This window comes from Arvicola amphibius, chromosome 3 (assembly GCF_903992535.2).
Source record: "Arvicola amphibius chromosome 3, mArvAmp1.2, whole genome shotgun sequence".
NCBI classification, from domain to species: Eukaryota; Metazoa; Chordata; class Mammalia; order Rodentia; family Cricetidae; genus Arvicola; species Arvicola amphibius.
Genome location: NC_052049.1, coordinates 73036490 through 73058772, shown reverse-complemented (window position 1 = coordinate 73058772; position 22283 = coordinate 73036490). Strand labels below are relative to the sequence as shown.

At 37.7% G+C, this 22283-nt stretch overlaps 1 protein-coding gene across 4 annotated transcripts in view; it reads right to left on the bottom strand.

Moving 5' to 3' along the window:
• Alkbh8 (alkB homolog 8, tRNA methyltransferase) overlaps positions 1-19781 on the bottom strand; it is a 70471-nt gene extending 50690 nt beyond the window's left edge. Inside the window, exons 1-6 of one of the 4 annotated variants that reach the window (XM_038324025.2) lie at positions 19760-19781; positions 16379-16514; positions 13545-13782; positions 12464-12595; positions 11509-11604; positions 1918-2022 (exon numbers count right to left, since the gene is read on the bottom strand). In XM_038324025.2, coding sequence (XP_038179953.1) covers positions 1918-2022; positions 11509-11604; positions 12464-12595; positions 13545-13782; positions 16379-16514; positions 19760-19773 — 721 coding nt within the window. In that variant the 5' untranslated portion in view covers positions 19774-19781. Of the gene's footprint in view, positions 1-1917; positions 2023-11508; positions 11605-12463; positions 12596-13544; positions 13783-16378; positions 16515-18157; positions 18228-19365 lie in introns of those variants that run through there. The other 3 variants (XM_038324026.2, XM_038324023.2, XM_038324024.2) reach the window with 3 other exon arrangements.
• Positions 19782-22283: the final 2502 nt, after the last annotated feature.

The following is a 22283-nucleotide window of genomic DNA, read 5'->3' as shown; positions in this document are numbered from 1 at the left end:
GGGGAGGAGGAGGGGAGGAGATGGAAATTTTTAATAAAAAAATGAGAAAGAAAACATGACAATATCACTTCATTGTCCATTTTAGGTTTAGACTACATGCATGTAGTCTCACATAATTATGGTGAAAAGATTGTTTGGTTCTTAAGAAGGTACTATAATCTCAGTTAGAGGGAAACAGAATGAATATGACTCAACAAAATTAAACTAAATCTAAAACAGGATAACTCGACATCAAAGTAAAATGACATTGAGAACTGACTTTAAATAAAGTCTCAGGAGTAACTGCTTAAATAGGACACTTTCCATTCACAGTCCAGAAGGTCAATGTGGAAGATAAATACACGTCATTCTTTTGCATAAACAGTGGGATTCTCAAAGACTTGGACAACAGAGGCCACTAATACACTAAATACTTAGTGTATTAATAATTAAGATACCACTTCTTCCATTCATTGGTATGGCAAATGAGTAGACATTGGTAAAGAAGCTATAACTCAGAGAAAAGATAAAAAGAAGAAAGATACATCCTACTAAAGGATGTACAGACTGGTAGAAAGCCAGACAGGAAAACAAGATATTCAAGTACTTACAATATTAACACCACAGTACACATCTAAAGTCCTAGCCCTGCGGGAGCTGGGAAACAAGCAGCTCAAGTTTGAGTCAGTCTTGAGGGCTGGGAATGTAGCACAGTGACTGGGTTCCTGTCTAGCAGGTACCACGCTGTGGCGATACTTTGTGCTATAATAATTAAGTTTGCTGAAAGATCAGAGTGCAGTGCTAGCCAGTAGTTAACCACAGAGGCGAGGCACTTGAGAAAAGGAAAGAGGAAGTGATATGGCTCAGTAGAGAGAAGAAGTGATAATAAGGTGAGGTACAGAAAGGAGCTCAACCCCTTTCAGCTGAAAAGTTAGCTAAGTAAGTGGTGGCTGTTGCTTGCTCCTTTGTCTCTCTGATCTTTCAGCATTTATCCCAAAATCTGATTCCAGATTTTTATTATAATTCACGCTACACTAGGTCCTAAGTTTAATCCTCAGCATCACAATAAAACACTAAAAAATAAAATATAAAGCATTCCATGATTTAAAAAAAAAAGTGGGACAAAAAGTGATTCCTTTGGGGTGGGGGGAATCACTTAACTACAAATATCGGGTGAAAATGCTATTAATGACCTACCTATACCTAAGATTTTCACTGACAAATACTCCTAGAATTATTTTACACATTCTAAAGCAGGAGGAGAAAAATCATCCAACCAGTCAACTTTCTTCTTTTCTGTGGCTAACTTGCTTCTTCTGTTATGCATTTCTTGCATAATAGCTACCAACTCCCTCTCTAACATGTTGAGAGAGGAACAAAAACCACAAACAGCAATGTATATCCATTTAGTTATGTTTTATAATTGGAAGCTCCTCAAGCGATGGAGGTACAGACTACAAAGAATAAGAAGTAATACAGATACTGAATATTATTAAAGCAGTCTAAAATTTAATTTTAGATTAAAAAAAAAACACTGAATTTTGATCTTGAAAAGTTTCATAACCTTAATTCTGAAATACACAACTGGGATATTAAAGAAGAAACAAATGGGGCTGGAGATATGGCTCAGTGATTAAGAGTACTAGATACTCTTCCCAGAAGACCCAGGTTCAGTTTCCAACACCCACATAGCAGCTCACAACTATCTATAACTTCAGTTCCATGGGACATGATAGTGTCTCTTCTGACCTCCTAGGGCACTAGAGTCACACGTGATTCACAGACATACATACAGTCAAAACACACACACATATGGAGAGAGAGAGAGAGAGAGAGAGAGAGAGAGAGAGAGAAAGAGAGAGAGAGAGAGAGAGAGAGATAAAAGAATATAGATAACCTAAAATGAAAGAAAATGCTTTTTAAAAAATAAACACCTACCATGCCCAGGCTCATACTGATTTATGGTCAACTGATCAGGTTTATGTTTAATGTAACCTTCATTCAACCATTTTTCCAAAATGCTGTTGTAAATATCAGGAAGACCTAAAATTGATAACCAGAAAAGCAAAGCACACTCAGAAACTATATATTTAACCGAAAATAAATAAAAGTAACACTGATACTAATCTGAGCTTTTAGTGTTGTGGTCAAAACAAAAAAGATGACAAATCCACAGGCAAAACAAATTAAAAATAGACCTATAAGAATATTTAAAGTTTTTACACCATTGACACAATCAAATAAAAAGCACAAAATAATAATTTTACTAATAACAAATTTGACATTTTGTAAAATGATAATAAACTTAATATACATTGAAATGCCTTTATCCAAAAATCACTGTTTAATATATACCTTATACCAGGCTGAAAGTAATCTTATATCTTATTTTTGATGTGCTTGTGTTTTGACTATGACTCATCACACAGGCTTAGATATGGATATTTTCCATTGGAAGCATCATATCTGCTCTCAAACATCCTCAGATTTTGGAGAAATTTGAATTTTCTATTTTCAGATTTACAGAGACTCAACCTATAGACTTTATGTTAGAAATACTTTGTCAAATTTTAAATATCTACAAGGCACAAGGAGTATATATGTGAGAAACACGCTATAAGTGGATGATAGAGAACTACTTTTAAAATATGAAGCTATTCATGTTCAACTGTGTACTTGAATAGATACACACATTTTGGATATGAACTGATTTCATAAAAAGTGAGAAGAATGTGTGTTAAACTGATTAGAGCACATGTTTCTAAAGGGAAGAAGAGAAAAAAAATAGAAGTAAACAGGAAAACACAAACTGAGCTAATTCTAAAAAAGAAAAAATATATATACTGAAATAGGAACTATAGATGCAAGCATCACCAACAGAATATAAGAAGTAGAAGAAAGAATCTCTGGTGTTGAAGGAACTACAGAAGAAATAGATATATGGGTCAAACAAAATGTTAAATATAAAAAATTTTCTGACACAAACATCCAGAAAATCTGGGACACTATTGAAAGACCAAACCTAAAATCAATAGGAAGAGAAGAAGAAGATTTATAGCACAAACACAGCCCAGAAAACGTTTTAAACAAAATCATAGAAGAAAATTTTCCTGACCAAAAAAAAAGGGCATGCCCATAAAGGTACAAGAAGCTTACAGAACACCCACCGAATAGATTGGATCAGAATCGAAAGAACCGTCACCACATAATAATCAAAACATAAAACATACAAGATAAAAAAATAAAATAACATATAAAGATAGATACATCAGAATAACACCTGATTTCTCAAGGGCGATTCTAAAAGCAGAGATGCTAGCTCAGACTACTATACTCAGCAAAACTTTCAGTCATCATGGATGGAGAAAACAAGATATTCCATGACAAAGTCAAATTTAAAAAATTTCTATCCACAAGTCCAGCCCCACAGAAAGAACTAGAAGGAAAACTTCAATGCAATGAGGTTAACTAAACCCACAAAAACACAGGCAATAAATAATCACATATCAGCATATCCCAAAGGAAACACACACACACACACACACACGTTTGCACACACTACCAACAACAACAATATAAGAAAACAGCAAGAACTCAAAATCATTGTTCATTGATATCTCTCAATGTCAAAGGACTTGATTCCCCAATAAAAAGGCACAGACTAACAAAATGGACATGAAAGCAACATCTATCTTTCTGCAGCATACAAGAAACACACCCCAACATCAAAGACAGACGTCATCTCAGAGTAAAGGGTTAAAAAAAGTTTTTCCAAGTAAATAACCCCCAAGAAACCAGCTGGTCCAACTATTCTAATATCTAACAAAGTAGACATCAAACCAAAATTAATCAAAAGACATGGGAAAGGACATTTCATAGGCATCAAAAGAAACATCCACCATGATGACATCTTAATTCTCAACACCTTTCCTCAAACATAAGGACACCCACGTTTGTTAATATTAATATTGAGAGACTTCAATACTCTGCACTCCCTAATGGACAGAACACTCAGACGAAAACAGAGAAAATACTGGAGTTAATAGATGTTATGAACTAAATGGATCTAACAGATAACTACAAGAATACTTCAAGCAAAACAAAAGAATATACCTTCTTCTCTGAACCTCATAGAACATTCTCCAAAATTGACCATATACACAGTCACAAAGCAAGTCTCAAAAGATAAAAGAAAATTGAAATAACCCCCTACAACCTACCAGAAGAACATAGATTTAAGTTGAATTTCAACAACAAAAACAGCAGAAAAACTACAAACTCATAGAAACTGAACAACTCTCTAATGAATGACTACATTATAAAGGAAGAAAAAAGAAAGAAATTAAAGACTTCCTACAAATTCAATGAAAATGAATGCAGAATATATCCAAACTTATGGGACACAATGAAAGCAGAGCTAAGAGAAAAGTTTACAGCACTAGTGCTTTTATCAAGAATTTGAAGAGATTGTATACTAGCAACTAAGCAGCACACCTGAGAACTTAGAACCAAAATAAGCAAATACCAAGAAGAATATATGTCAGGAAATAATCAAACTGAGGCCTGAAATCAATAAAATAGAAACAAAGACAGCAATAAAAAGAATCAATGAAACAAAGAGTTGGTTCTTTGAGTAAATTAGTAAGACAGACAAATCCTTCTAAAAAATAACTAAAAGACAGAGAGGGAACATGCAAGTCAACAAAATCAGAAGGAAAAAGGGGGACATAATAGACACCAAGGAAATCCAGAAAATCATTAAAAACCTATATACCACACAACTGGAAAATCTAAAAGTGACAGACAAATTTCTTAATAGATTTCACTAACCACAGTTAAATCAAGATCAGAACTAGAAATAGTCAATAAAAGTCTCTAAACCAAAAAAAGGCCAGGGCCAGAATTCTACCACATGTTCAAAAAAGAGGTAATACCAGTATGCCTAAAATGATTACCAAAACAGAAAAAGAAGCAACAATGCCAAGTTTATTATGAGGGTAGTCATCCTGATACTGAAACCACACAAAGACTCAACAAAGAAGAGAATTAATGACCAATATCCCTCAAAATATTGAACACAAAAATATTCAACAAAATACTTGTAAACCAAATCCAAGATCACATAAAAAAGAGTATCAACCATGATAAAGTAGATTTTATCCCAAAGATTCAGGCATGGCTCAACATACAAAAATCAGTCAATATAAACAAACTGGAAGAAAAAAAATGATCATCTCATTAGATGTTGAAAAAGTGAAAAAAAATCCAACACCTCTTCATTATATCCTTGGAGAGATCAAGGATATAAGGGATATACATCAATGTAATAAATGTAATATATAGCAAACCAATAGCCAACAACAAATTAAATGGAGAGAAAAATCAAAGTAATCCCACTAAAATCAGGAACAAGACAAGGCTGTCTACTCTCTCCATATCTATTCAATATAGTACTTGAAGTTCTAGCTAAAACAGTAAGACAGCTAAAGGAGATCAAGACAATACAAATAGGGGAAAAAGTCAAAGTATCACTATTTGCAGATGATATGATAGTATAGATAAGCGATCCCATAAATTCTACCAGGGAACTCCTACAACTGATAAACACCTTCTGCAAAGTGGTTGAATACAAGCTTAACTCAAAAAGACGTAGCTCTGCTATAAACAAAGGATAAACAGGTAGAGAAAGAAATCAGGAAAACAACACCCTTCACAATAGCCACAAATAATATAAAATTTCTTGGTGTAACTCTAACCAAGCAAGTAAAAGACCTTTATGACGAGAACTTCAAGTGTTTAAAGGAAAAATTGGAGAAGATATCAGAAGACAGAAAGAGCTCCCATGCTCATGTATCACTAGGGATAATATAGTAAAAACGGCCCTATTATCAAAAGCAACCTACAGAGTCAATGAAATTTCTATTAAAATCAAAACATTCTTTATAGACCTTAAAAGAATAATACTGAACTTGATATGAAAAAACAAAACACCCATAATAGCTAAAACAATCCTGAATGATAAAAGAACTACTGGAGTTAGCACCATCTCTGACTTCAAGTTCAACTACAGAACTATAGTAATAAAAAGCACATGGTATTGGCATAAATACACATTGGTCCAGGAAATACAATTGGAGACCCATGCATAAATCCAAGCATCTATGAACACTTGATTTTTCTCAAAGTAGTCAAAATTATATAATGGAAAAAAAAGAAGTCATCTTCAACAAATGGTGCTGGTCTAACTGAAGGTTGACACAAGAAGAATGCAATTTGAGACTTATCTATAAAGTTGCACAAAATTCAAGTCCAAGTAGATCAAGGACCTCAACGTAAGTCCAGGTACACTAAACCTGACAGAAGAGAAAGTGGGAGACAGCTTTGAATGCATTGGCACAGGAGAAAACTTCCTGAACAGAACACCAAAATCACTGACATTAAGATGGACATTTAATAAATGGAACCTCATGAAACTGAAAAGCTTCTGTAAAGCAAAGACATCATCAGTAGGAAAAACAGAAGCCTATAGAATGAGAAAAGATCTTAACAACCCTTTATCTTACAGAGGGGTAATTTCCAAAATATAAAAAGAACTCAAGAAATTAGATATCAAAAAATCAAATAAGTCAATTTAAAAATGGGGTATAGATCAAAACAAAGAATTCACAACAAAAGAGTCTCAGATGGCCAAGAAACACTTATAAAATGTTTAATACCCTTAGTTATTAGGGAAATGCAAATCAAAAGACCCTGAGATTTCATCTTACACCTATCAGAATGCTAAGATCTAAATCACAACTGATATAAAGCAAGGTGAACAGGCCACTCATACAGCCACTTTGGGAAATCAGTTTGGTGATTTGTCAGAAAAATTGGAAATCGATCTACTTCAAGAACCAACTATATCACTGTTAGGCATATATCCAAAGAATGATCAATCATACCACAAGGACAAGTGCTCAACTATGTTCATAACAGCTTTATTCCTAATAATCAGAACCTGGAAACAACCTAGATGTCCTTCATCAAAAGAATGGATGAAGAAATGTGGTACGTTTGCACGATGGAGTATTACTCGGCTGTTAAAAACAATGACATCATGAAATTCATAGGCAAATGGAAGGAACTAGGGAAAAAAACCATCCTGAGTATAGTAACCCAGACCCAGAAAGACAAACATAATACATACTCACTTATAAGTTGATAATAGCTGTAATGAATAACCATGCTACAATCCGCAGACCCAGAGAAGCTAAGTAACAGGGAGGGTTCAAGGTGGAATACTTGGATCTCCTTGGGAACGGGAATTAGAATAAATTTTGTGGGTGGACTAGGGGTGGATGGGGATGGGAACAGAAGTGATGAGGAGGCATGGGAAGGAGAAAGATAGTATTTAAAGAGATGCATTTCAGAGTGCAACGGAAACTCTGAAGAATCTACAAGGATAACCCCAACTAAGACTCCTAGAAATAAGGGATACATAGCCTGAACTGGTCATCTCCTGGAATCAGGCAAGACTTCCATTAGAGGGACTGGGCCACCAAACTAGCCATATAACCTTTAACTTATTACCTGTCTTGCCTATAAGATATGCTAGGATTAAGATAGTGAAGAAATTGTGAGAGTGGCCAACCAAAGACAAGTGTAGTCTGGGAACCATGCCACAAGAGTGAGCTCACCCGACACGGCCTGAAGCACCAGGACCCAGAGGCTCAGTGGCCCAGAGACCTAGGACAGAAGCAAACATGGTTGAAGAAAAAGATGTCAATGTAATGATACCTAATGATATTCTGCTATACTCATAGACTGGTGTCTAACCTAGAAGTCATCAGAGAGGGTTTATCCAGCCACTTGTAGAAACAGATGCAGAAACCTACATTCAACCATTATGCTAAGCTTGCAGAATCCTGCTGAAGAGAGGGAAGAAAGATTGTGGGAGTGAGAGGGGTCAAGGAAACCCACAGAATCAACTAACCTGGTTTTATAGGAGCTCACAGAGACTGGACCAACAATTAAGGAGTCTGACTTAGGCACTCTGTATATATTTGACAGTTGTAGAGCTTGGTGTTCTTGTAGAACTCCTAACAGTGGGACCAGAGGCTGTCTCTGATGTTTCTGCTGGCTTTGGGGATCCTATTCTTCATACTGAGTCACCTTGCCCAGTCCTAATACAGGAAGAGGTGCTTAGTCTTACTGCAACTTGATATGCTATGTTTTATTGGTATCCATGGGACGTTTGCCCTTTTCTGAATAGAAATGGAGCAGTAGAAGGGGGAGCAGAAGGGAAGTAGGTGAAGAGGCTGGGATGCTGTGGGACAATGGTCTTTTAATCTTTTATTTTGTATTACTTTAATAAAATGTTGACAGGCCAGTGGCCAGGTAGGGCAACCAGGCACGTACGAGAGGCGGGGGATGAGAACAGGAGAATTCTGGAAAGAAGAAGCAGTCTGCAGTTGCCACCCAGATGCAGAGGAAGCAAGATGAGAATGCCTCGCTGATAAATGTACCAAGCCACATGGCTAACAAAGACAAGAATAATGGGCTACTTTAAGATCAACTCCAAAAAACCAGTCGCCCTCCTATACAAAGGATAAGGAAGCAGAGAGGGAAATCAGAGAAGTATCACCTTTCACAATAGCCACAAATAGCATAAGATATCTGGGAGTAACTCTAACCAAGGAAGTGAAGGATTTATTTGACAAGAAATTTAAGTCTTTGAAGAAAGAAATTGAAGAGGATACCAGAAAATGGAAGGATCTCCCCTGCTTGTGGATTGGGAGGATCAACATAGTAAAAATGGGAATTCTACCAAAAGCAATCTATAGATTCAATGCAAACCCCATCAAGGTCCCATCAAAATTCTTCACAGAGATTGAGAGGACAATAATCAACTTTATATGGAAAAACAAGAAACCCAGGATAGCCAAAAAAATCTTATACAATAAAGGTACTTCTGGAGGCATTACCATCCCTGACTTCAAACTCTATTACAGAGCTACAGTATTGAAAACAGCTTGGTATTGGCATAAAAACAGAGAAGTTGACCAATGGAATCATATAGAAGATCCAGATCTTAAACCACAAACCTATGAACACCTGATTTCTGATAAAGGAGCCAAAAGTACACAATGGAAGAAAGAGGGCATCTTCAACAAATGGTGCTGGCGTAACTGGATGTCAACCTGTAGAAGAATGAAAGTAGATCCATATCTATCACCATGCACAAAACTCAAGTCCAAATGGATTAAAGACCTCAATATTAATCTGAACACACTGAGCTTGATAGAGGAGAAAATGGGAAGTACTCTACAACAAATGGGCACAGGAGACCGTTTCCTACGCATAACCCCAGCAGCACAGACATTAAGGGCAATATTGAATAAATGGGACCTCCTGAAACTGAGCAGCTTCTGTAAAGCAAAGGACATTGTCACTAAGACACAAAGGCAGCCTACTGACTGGGAAAATATCTGCACCAACCCTGCAACTGACAAAGGTCTGATCTCTAAAATATATAAGGAACTCAAGAGACTAGACTTTAAAATGCTAATTAATCCAAATAAAAAATGGGGCGCTGAACTGAACAGAGAATTCTCAACAGAAGAAGTTCAAATGGCCAAAAGACACTTAAGGTCATGCTCAACCTCCTTAGCTATCAGGGAAATGCAAATCAAAACAACTTTGAGATATCATCTTACACCTGTCAGATTGGCTAAAATCCAAAACACCAATAATAACCTTTGCTGGAGAGGTTGTGGGGTAAAGGGTACACTCACCCATTGTTGGTGGGAATGCACACTTGTGCAACCACTTTGGAAAGCAGTGTGGTGGTTTCTCAGGAAATTCGGGATCAACCTACCCCAGGACCCAGCAATTCCACTATTGGGAATCTACCCAAGAGATGCCCAATCATACTACAAAAGCATTTGCTCAACTATGTTCATAGCAGCATTATTTGTAATAGCCAGATCCTGGAAACAACCTAGATGCCCTTCAGTGGAAGAATGGATGAAGAAACTGTGGAATATATACATGCTAGAATACTACTCAGCGGTAAAAAACAATGACATCTTGAATTTTGCACGCAAATGGATGGAAATAGAAAAAACTATTCTGAGTGAGGTAACCCAGATCCAAAAAGATGAACATGGGATGTACTCACTCATAATCGGTTTCTAGCCATAATTAAAGGACATCGAGCCTACAATTCGGGATCCTTGAGAAGATAATAAGAAGGTGAACCCCCCAAAAAAGATATAGTAATCCTCCTGGATATTAGAAGTAGACACGATCGCCAGGCAAAAATTGGGAACTTGAGGGTGGGGCGAGACGGGGCCAAGGGAAGATGGGGACAGAAAAGCGTGAAGGGGAGAATGGGGGGAGCTCGGAGAAATGGGATGCTTGGGATACAGGAAGGGTGGACATGGGAGCAGGGAAGCATATATCTTAATTTATGGAGCCATCTGAGGGATGTCAAGAGACATGACCCTAGAGGGGTGTCCAGGTTTCCAGGGAGATGCCCCCAGTTAGTTCCTTGGGCAGCTGAGGAGAGGGAGCCTGAAAAGGCCAGTTCCTATAGCCATACTGAGGAATTTCTTGCATATCACCATAGAACCTCCACCTGGCGATAGATGAAGAAAATGACAGAGCCCCACATTGGAGCACCGGACTGAGCTCCCAAGGTCCTGATGAGGAGCAGAAGGAGAGAGAACATGAGAAAGCAAGTTAGGACCGTGAGGGGTGCATTCACCCATGGAGACGGTGGGACAGAACTAACGGGAGATCACCAACTCCATTTGGATTGGGACTGATGGAACATGAGAACAAACCAGACTCTCTGAATGTGGCTGACGGTGGAGGCTGACAGAGAAGCCAAGGACAAAGGCGCTGATCTTTGACTCTTCTGCATGGACAGGCTCTGTGGGAGCCTTCTCAGCTTGGTTGATTACCTTCCTGGACCTGGGGGGAGTTGGGAGGACCTTGGTCTTAACATAGAGTAGGGAACCCCGATGGCTCCTTGGCCTGAAAAGGGAGGGAGGTGGGGTATGGGAGGAGGGGAGGTGAGGGAAGGGGGAAGAAGAGGGGAGGAGATGGAAATTTTTAAATATAAAAAAAAAACAAAAAAAAAAAGAAAAAAAAAAAGAAGCCTGAGCAAACAAGTCAACCAGTTACAATTAATGTAAACTTCTGTGTGTTTTTTTGGGACTGAATGGCTACGGGACCAGGTGAGACAGAAACCTCTGTCAACACTGGGAGAAGATGGAGGAGAAACTGCAGTCAGGATGCAAAATAAATAAACAAACGAAGGAAGGAAGGAAGGAATAGAAGTAGACAAGAGCTTCAACTTCATCTGTATAGTTGAACTTTTATAACTAAACCAGGCCACTTACTGAATGAAAATGGTCTAAATATAATCAGTCACCTCAAAAATTGACCTACAGATGACATGCACCTCAACTACTGTAGATTTCTTATATATCACATCATTCTTCTCATGCCAGTACCCGCTGTGCATTAATATGTACTTACCGCCAGGTAAGGGCTTATCTTTATCCACAGTGTTGTTCTCATAGTGGAATTCATAACCAAAATGTTTAACTCTTCTGTGTTTTAAGGACTTTTGAACTGTATAAAGAAAATAAACTGCTTGAAAGAAAAGGACAGCACACTTCATATTTCACTCAGCATTATAAGGAGTTGTTAGATAATGACAACTTCTCCTAATTGCTAAATTTCCTGTTTTAATAGCACTACCCATATTGTTTATATAATTTGTTTCATTATGCTTAAAACACCTATTAATGTGAGAGGAATATGCATATATCCTGCCACTCACAGGGTTGCTAGTTATCTGGAAAGAGGTAAAGCAGCTCTCATGGGATGTCCTATACCAGTTAGTGCCAGAAAAAAATCTCAGAGCAGAGAGGAAATGTTGGGATCCAGGTCAGTCTACAGCCTTCTCAGAGACCCCGATGAAACAACTAAAGGAACACTAGCTCTGTGTCCTTGCCTAGCAGCAGATCTGGCAAGGTTCAGTCTGGGGCCCAGGACAGGGCCTTGGAGGAGTCAAGGATTCAGATTCTGGGAATCTGACTTCTCCCCATTGAACAGACTATATTTATCAGTCCCAGTCCTAAATGCTTAGCCTGTGACACATGAGTCAAGTCAAGAAGTAAACAAGATTTTAAACAGTGGAAGATCTGATAAAAGCTATGTTAACATTACTCAGACTAGAGTTTAGAACAGGTCGCTAATACAAATGTTATATATAATACTGTTGTTAAAAACTATTACTGGAATTAGCTTGGACATGGTGTAGGCAAGCCTACTTGTAAATAGGCTTGCCTACACCATGTCCAAGCTAATTCCAGTGATCTTGAGGAAACAGTAAAATGCCAATAAACCTATGGTGTACAATGAAAGCAAGAGCAGAAACAGGATATTTTCCAAAAATCTAATTTATGGGCCTTGTAGTTTTACTTACAGTTCTGATTGCCTGTGTCTCCTGCCCAATCAACACTTTCCAAAAGCATTTTCTCATCCTCAGAAGAAATAATTTCTTCTACCACCAAGAGGCCGGGAGGCAAGGCTTGAAGCCCCAACTTTTTCCATTGTGCTACAGGAAAACGAATTAAAATACTCATATACAAAATCTGAACTTCTGGAAAAATTAAATTCTGCACCAATGTCACAGTTTGAAAAGCTCTAAATCACCATTTTCAGAAGAATGCTGAAGGCCCACAGAAAGTGCAAAAGCAAAGATCAAGATCAGAGTTGTACTGTACTGTACTCTTTATAGTTCGTTTTAACAAAGAATGGCACTCAAGTTTTCTGTTTGCACATGATTGAGTCACTTTGTAAACCTCATTTGAAGACAAGGTTTTTCATATACTTATAAACTGCTATTAAAAAATGTCAAGGGTAAAACTACAAAATGGGAATGGAAACCACAAGATTAATTCATTTAATACAGAAAAAGCTTTAACAAAGTTCAACATTCCTTTATGATACAATCTCTGAAGAACTAGAAAGTACCATACCCCAATATATAAAGACTACATTTAACAAACCTATGGACAATTATGCTAAACAGAGAAAAACTGAATATATTTCCTCTAATATCAACAGCAATGAGACAAGGATGTCCTCTCTCTACTAGGATTCAATATAGGGTTTGAAGTCTTAGCTAGATCAATAAGAGGAAGAAATAGAAGGGGTTCACCTAGAAAAAGAAGCCAATGTATCTATCTATAATTGTGCCTAACATCCTTATCCAACAGAAAATATTAAAATTCTTTTAGGTATATAACCAGGAGCAGGATAACTGGATCATATGAAAACTCTGTTTCAAACTGTCCACATTCTTACCAGCAGTGAGTAGGGGCTCTTCTCTTTCTGCATCAGCCTTTGATCCCAACAGGCACAGCACAAGCAAACACACCAGCATATACATGTGTACACACACATACACACAGACCACCACCCTCCCACACACAAAGAGTAATTGATAGAGACTCCGTAAGAAGAAAGCTCACACAAAAAAAAAATAAGTAACTTCAAGGTACCTTGTTCCACATAATTTGAGTACAGAATGATCTTCTGCCCCAAATCATCAATGATTTCTTTTCCATTGAGGTTAGCATATGCTTTCCTGGATTCTTCGATAGTTTTGTATATTACAAAAGCATAAGGTTTATTAGGTGGCATTAAGAGAGCTTCCATGGGTCCACAATTCTCTAAAGCCAAAAGCAGTTGCTTCCTACTCACACCATTACCAAGACCACCATTGGCAACAACCAGGCTCTTTAAAAAAAAGGGGGGGGGGAGTAGTGAGGTAAGTAAAAAGCAATTGATATGACCTATTTATTTGAAAATAAAATAAGATCATTATTTCAGAATATTATAATTAAAATTGTTCTTTTTTCCTTGTTTATTTGGTTTGCTACTTCATACAAAGTATATAAGCCAATTTACTGAATATTTTGGAGGAAGTTTTCCTATGCTATAAACATTTATTTTAAATAGTTTGCAATGGTGATATATTCATTTCTTCATAACCAGAAATGAAGGTTAAAATCTAACTTCCTATTATGTTCAGAAATACAAATCAACATAATGAAAAAGGACAAGACATGTTTGTTTTGAGTACAATAGTTTGCTGATTCCATGAGTTGTACTAAGTTCAAGATTAGTAAATTAATGTTCATTTTATTACACAATATGAGGATATCTACAACATTCCTTGAAAAGGGTGTAACAGAATTATCATCAAACTGGATAATGAAAAAAGATAAAGCTCTCTTCCCCAGAGGACAGCCAAATACATTTGTACAAACAAGTATAAGGATACACATAATAAACTCATTATTACAATACTATATTAAACAGCATAAAATTTATTCTCATATTACTTTATCATGGACGTCATTCAATAAGATGTTTTCATTAAAAATATTATAACAATTTAGTTATGTGTGGCCACCACTACAAAAAAAAAAAAACCACTCCCATTTCCCTAAATCTGACTCAAAGACAAAAAGGAAAAAAAGTACTTTTTTTTCTATTCTCATGTACTTAATACAACATGATTAAAAAGACCAGCAACCTATTAATTCTTAGCAGATCCTGCAGCAAGCTCAGTTAAGTGTCCCCTAATTGCTCTCTAGACAAAATCAATTCAGTTTAAGACTAGTTACCTAGTGAAAACAATAGAACCCACAGGTTCAGTTCTGCAAGCCTACTCCCATCAGCAGGAAACTATCACCTACACTTATGACAAAATAGCTATAACTCAGTTCCTGAGATTCCCTGCTCAGGGGCTATTAAATTACTAGAACAGCTCACAGAACTCAGTGAAACACTGCTCATGGCCACTCATTCATTATATAGGTTATTAAAAGGCAGCAATTCACTGCCCTCTCTGAGGACACCACCCACCAGCAAATTACACATGCTCCAATAACCAAAAGCTCTCAATTCTGTCGTTTTATAGTTTTATGGCACCTTCCACACAGGCATGACTGAATATATCATTGGCCACTAGCTGTTATGGTTTATATATGTGAGATGTCCCCTACAGTCTCAATTCTTTGGATACCTGATCCTCATTGGATGGCACTGTTTGAAGAGGTTATGATTATATGTAGCCTAGCTGGCTGATACTGGATACTAGAGGTGGAGCTTGTAGGCTGTAGCTCCATCTAGCTTCTTCTCTAGCCACTTCCTAGCTATCATTTTAAGATGACTAGCCACTTCGGGCACCCAAGGCCATAGGACCCAGTACTGCAATAATGCCTTTTCTGCTATAATAGACTATAGTTTAAAATGGTGATTAAAAAAAATTCCTTCCTCCTTACTCTGTCAGCTATTTTGTTGTAGTAATAATAAAAGTAACTACCATAGTGATCAACTTCCCTTCCCCAGAGAAAGTTTGGCTAAGATCCAACTCTCCAATCATACCTAGGTGTCTGTAGTGGGCAGAGGTCACTCAGAAGCCATTAGTCACTTCATTTGTAAATAAAAGACAACTAAATTCATTCCTGAGGGTCTTTAGTATGAGTTTTAGGTATGGCATATATACTATATCCAGTTTAGAAAAAAAAAAAAAGCCAAGGCCAAAAGTACTGTTCATAACTAAATAAAGAGAGAAGTGAGTTACATTGAGTTATAATCTAAAGCCCAGGAATCCTCACAGTAGCTCATAGCATCTCACTTAATTATTTCCAACAGACAAGAAAAGGTTTTCTAAATAAGGACTAATGAAAATAGTTTATATTATATAAACAAAATACTTTGTAAAATAGGGAAGGTAAGAAAAGAAGAAAGATTATATTAAGATATTGAAGATCTACATTCAAGTTTCTATTCAATCACATACTAGTTTATATTGAGGGAGATTAACTTCTCAAAGATGATAGTTTTCCCATCTAGCTTTTAGAGAATTAATTAAACATAATAATGAATGTTAAATTTGCTTTATTAACTAAAAAGATTTAATATATAATTGCAACATGCTCTAGTTCAGCGGTTCTCAATCATTAGAAAACCCATACATCTGGTGGTCTTGGGAACTGAGACTACGCAGTGGCAAAATCATGGTTATGAAGAGGCAATGAAAAACTTTCATGGTTGTGGGTTCCTAAGACCATCAGAAATATGTTTTCCTATAACTGTGAACTATATGTTTAGAATCGCTCTATTTCAATCCACACTAACAACATGAATTCAAACTATAGACAATACAAACAGAAAATGAGCACATCGTATCACACGTATATTTAATACAGGTGCAACATATCACTGAACAATTACAGCTTTAAGCTACACTTCAAAATATTAATATAATACATTACAAGATTGATACAGCTACATTCAAGTGATAATAACACTTTAAGGTCACCTGAGTGGGATAAGATACTGCCTGGATGCCTTCATGTTTCAGCAACACATGCCTGGCTTTACTCTGTTTCCTTAAGAACTTCTTCTCAATTTTGTTAAGTTTTAAGCCACCTTTATGATTGATGTTCATAGTAATACTGTAGAGAAGAGGGATAAAAAGTGTAAATCTTAAAAGTCCTGAAGAAATAATTATGTTATTCATATTTTCTATGTTTATAAAAATTTGTTTTGTAAAAACAAATTAGTTTCCTTTCAACAACCTAGACAAGTGAAAACCATTTTAAAAAGTGAAATACTTCAGAAAGTAAGAGAAATTCATGACACGTCATCTGCTAGCTTAAGTCCCCCATAGTGATGAAAACTGTGGGAGAGCAAGAATGCCAGCATATGGTACATACCCAGGAAATATGGGGGAAGAATAAAGGAATGTTGAGTGAGCATTTATGCCTCTTATGACCTTAGTGCCCTGACCATACAATTATAACACACTGCATGGCTTTGTGGAAACTTCTAAGTTAGCTGAGCAAAACAAATACATACCAAAAAAAAGAAAGAAAAAGAAAATATATGACATAACTTCATATAATTAACTACTAATAGGATTTCTGTTGCTTGTGTCATAACTACAGACAAAAACACAAAATCAATGTAATTGAAAATATTTGGAAATTTCAAATTAGAAGGATCAGAACATACGGATCTTTAAAAGGAAGTATTCAGTGAGGTAATAAAAAGCAAACGATAAACAGAAATGTCCATCAACAGCAGTGAAATATTATAATAAATTGAGTTTTTTTTTCTTCCTTTCTCCTTATTTTCTTGTTCTGTTTTGAAACAGGGTGTCACATATCCCAGGCTGGCCTCCAACTTACTAAAAGGCTGAGGATGAGCTTGAACTTCTGATACTACTGCTCTGTATCTCAAAGATGTGCTGGCTGGCTGGTATTACAGGTGTGCATCCCACAAGTCCAGTTTATGCTTTTTTTTTTGTTTGTTTATTGAGACGGTTACTCACTATGCAGCCCTATCTGACATAAGACCCATAAAAGTTATCCTGCCTTAGTCTTTGTGTGCTGGGACTACGAATGTGCACACCATGCACATAAATATTTTAGAGCAGCAAGTGCTAGTTGAGTGCTACACATTTCAAAGTTAACAAACAAAATAAACTCAAATAAAATTACACTTTAAAACAGTCAAAATTAATTACTAGACTTCATTTAAGGACAGAAGAAAAATGGCATTAGTTCAGTTTCCTAGAACACAGAGTACTTGTTGGACGGTAAAGTGAGTAAGGCAGGCTGGTTGGACAAAACAGGTCAACTGTAATGAGAATGAGAAGACCTGCAATATCCTTTCTGCAGCAAGAAGAAATGCTGATCTAATTTACACTGGAGACATAGAAGGAAAGACACAGGGAGAGGGGAGAAAGAAAAAAAAAGTTCCAAAAGATCAACAGGCCTTGGTGATTCCTGAGACGTGAACAGAGGAATCAAGGTCACTGCACAGTTGCTTGGATGCACCTTATGTGTTACAGGAGTTAGGGCACCAGATAGCAGCCATGATAGTGGTTCAGTGACCTCCAGTCTGAGCACGTACTCTGTTGGTAAGGAGAGTACAGAGACATAAAGGCTCTGCTACTAGCTAAGTACCAGAACATCTTGCTGGATCCTACCCCAACTGGCAACTGTATTGTGCCCATCCCTAAGTCAAAAAACTGAGATCTGTGGCTGGAGAGACAGCTCAGTGGTTATAAACACTGACAGCTATTCCTGAGTACCTGGATTCAAGTCCTAGCATCCACACGGTAGTTCACAACCATCTATAACTCTAGTTCCAGGAGATCTGACACACTCTTCTGCTTTCCTTGGGCCCCAGAAATACAAGAAGTGCACAGACACACATGCAGACAAAACACATGAACAGAAAATAAAAATAATATTTTTTAAAAAAGCTAATCAATCAACACATATAATGTGAATCTTTTGATTGTAAAACACTTATTAGCAAACACTAAGAACAAACCTAAATTCCTATCAAACAAGGCTTCACATACAGTTTTTAAAATACGAGAAATCAGTGATAAGAGTTGGTTCCAAGAGAGGGAAATAGGTATGTGAGTAAGGAAAGATAGTCTTTCATGGCTTTTGAATTTATAAGCTATCCAAAATGCACTATCTATTTTAAAAGAACACAGAAACAGTTAAGCAATTAGAAAAAAAAATTATCCCATTATTTATCATACCCCTTTCTCACTTTCTGAATTACATATTCTATGTTGTTATTTTTGCTTACACTTGGTGTTTATTATCTTTTCCTACAAGTGCATAGAAATTTAACTGCATGAAGTAGTGATTTAGTAATATTCACCGGGTAGCACTTAGCACTTAAACAGGATGTGATACCCAGTAGCAACTCATTATTTTTTGTTTGTTTGTTTTATAAACGTAGTAGAATTTGCCATTTTAGCTCCTAAACTTCTCTTCTCCAGAATTCTGATTTTGGCAGCCATCTTCAACGATTTCCATAACACCGGATGTGTATCCGGATTACATAAATGTGGGGGGCTCAAACTCTCACTACAGTCTTGGATTCCTGGCATACAGCTTGCAACAAAAACGTTCAGTGGTTATGTCTATTTAAGTCTTAGTGTCCGCATTATTGTCTAAGTCCTCGGGGATTGTGGTTTGTAGGCTGGCTTTCTTTGCTTTATGTTTACATGGGAAGTAGAAAGTAGAAAAAGACAAGATCTTCTGGGTAAATTGTATGCATGGGGACCTTGGGGGAGGATTGAAGGGGGGAGTGGAGAGGCAGGGAGGGAGGGAGCAGAGAAAACTGTAGAGCTCAATAAATATCAATAAAAAAGAAAAAAAAGTTCAGTGAAATCGACCAAAACCACAGGCTGATACCACCCCCACCCTACAGGCAGAAGGGCAGATCAAGAAGCGTGTAAGTCGCCAAAACATGGACGAACGTTTACTAGCTTACCTTTGCTTCACAGAATTGATGCTGACTGGAAAAGAACTAGAATCAAGTGCCGGTCTCCAACCACAAAAGCAGCTAATATAGGCATCCCTGGGCATTCATCCCACGCCAAACGCTTCAACACTAGACCCTACCAGAGCTGCCAATACCGAGGCATGCCTCGGCCCATAGACTGCACCCTTCCCAACCTGGGTGGGCCCATGCTGGCCAAGACAACGGACAAGGAGCTGACAGGAATAAGCTATGGTTTGCGACCCTCCGTCACTGCTAAAAACTGGTACCATACTCTTTTTTCTCTCCTCACCAGAGGTTTTTACCTCACCGATGCTTATTCTCTATCGTCAGCCAGCCCCACTGGAGCGTATAGAGCTACGCAACCGCTCTCACACCACCTCACCTGGGCGCCGCCATGTTGTAGACAATCGCACTACATTTCCCATGAGGCCACGGGGCTACCACAGCGCTCCCACAACACCCTCTCGCGTCCAAAATCTTTTATTGACGCTTTCTCGGCCAAGTGTCTGTAATCTGTTGTGCTGTTTGGCTGCTTTATGTGGATGGATAGTAATGATTGGAGGAGTACTACAACTGGCACGTTACTAAAACAGCATACTCCCTAAATGCATGCTAAGGATTTGACCCACAGATGAGTATCGTCCTCACCCTTTATTAAGGAAAGTTATCTTTGTAAAAGACCTAGACGGTTACAGAAAACCACAACTAATCAAGATGAAGATCTGTGCAGGCCAGTGTCAAATGTCATCTACAATACAATTCTTACACATAAATCTCAGAGATCTGCAGAGAAAATGTAGGTAAAGCAAATGGGGAGTCATCCATAAAGTCTCACTAACTAGACTGTTTACATATGAGTTGAACAAAACAATGAAAACAGACATGCTTCTAAGGTCATACAGAAAGTTCAGGAGGCCTTAACTCTACACAAAGAACTACAGGAAAATAAGGAATTCTGAGAACAAGAGAAATAGTCTTCTCCAGGGAAGAGCGCACCAGTTGTTATCCAATAATAAGTTGTCAGCCCTGAAAACACTTAAAAACAAACTATATTATACAAATGTAATAATTTGTATTTATGTATATATGCACAATTAATATTAAAAGAGGTCATGAGTTTGAGAGCATGGAGGAGCAGTATAGGAATAGATTTGGAGGGCAGAAATGCAATGGGTATATTACATAATTATAATCTTTAAAAAAGCAGAAATAGTAGGAACTCTAAAAACGAAGGAGGAGGAGGAGGAGGAGGAGGAAGAGGAGTTTTCTTTATTAATTAACCAATGAAAGCAACAGATAGATAGAAGACCCTCGGGTCTTCTCAAGGGTCTTCTATTAAAAAAAAGAAAACTGTTTGGCCTAATAGGTCAGAATATAGGTGGGTGGAGTAGACAGAACAGAATGCTGGAAGGAAGAAGGCAGTGAGGCAGTCGCCATGATTCTCCAACCCGAGATGGATGTAGGCTAGAATCTTTCCTGGTAAGCCACTACCTCATGGTGCTACACAGATTATTAGAAATGGGTTAATCCAGATGTGAGAGTTAGCCAGTAAGAGGCTAGAGCTAATGGGCCAGGCAGTGTTTATATGAATACAATTTGTGTGTTGTTATTTCGGGGCATAAGCTAGCCAGGTGGCTGGGAGCCGGGCCGCCAGGAACGCAGTCCACAGCTCCTTCTAGATACCATAGGCTCATTTAACCCTATGAATCACTTTAATAGAATACTTATTGTAGCAGGTGTTGCTCTTGGCCTTACTTGTTTTAAAATATGTTTTGGATTACTTCTGTAAAATTCTAAGACAGATAGATAAAAAGCTGTATATACTGTGAGGCTGCATAACCTTCACAATAATTAGATTTTGTATAAAAGAAAAGGGGATCTGTGGCAGAAATTTCTGCTGGTCTGGTGCCAGAGGATTAGCAGGCATCCCTTCCTGACCCGCTAAAACTAGGCTAGTGGGGACCCGGATAACCTTGGTACCTCATGAATCTGGTATTTGCACTTGGCAGTGTATTTTTGGAAGCTTCATTGAGGTTGTTTTGAGATATGGAAATCTACTAACTAAAGTGTAAACACAGGGAAAAATAATAATGCCAAAAGGCTAAGGGAAAGTGCTTTAGTCCACTTCAGTCCACCTAGGTTGAGGACCCCTGCAACTACTAAGGATAAGTTCATTCTCAAGGCATCTCTGAGTCTTCATTTTATGGACACGCGTGAACCCATGCACCAGCGCTGTGGTACCAGTGACAACTCTCCTGAGGTATGTATGGATCATTTGTTCCTGCTGACTTCTGCCAACCACCATATTTTGCTCCAAATTCTAGAGTCTAATTCTTCAGCTGCTATTCCCTCCACCTGCTCTAACTATCTGACTCTCCTTCATTTCTTGGTAAGAGTCTGACTCCTGGAGCTACTACATCTCTCTGTGCATCTATGCCCATGTGGGCATCTGTCTATTTATCCTATCCTCCTCTACTGGCTAAGTAACCACATAGAACTGCCTATTTTATCTACTATTACTGCAAAACACACACTGGTGTGCCAGCAAGCTCCTCTAATCCTACTAGACCCCGAGTCATTTGGGAAGGGATACCTTTCTTCTGCAATTTGGGACAAGTTTTCAGTCCACTTGGGGACACACAGAATTGAAAAACTTGTCATCACTATACTTCCCTTTGCTCTCAGATCCTTTCTTGAGCTTTCTCTAATCTCCCTCTAGGAGCTGCCTGAAACCCTGCAGTTTCTCTAAGGCAGTCTAGACTACCGCACTATCTCTCAGGTCTTCTTTGAAGCTTATCTACCTCACCACACATGCCTTGGAGTTCTGTTTCATGACCTTTTCTCTTTTCCTTTCCAGATCATATTTAATTAAGACTCACTGTATTGCTGCAAATGGCTTGGCCTCA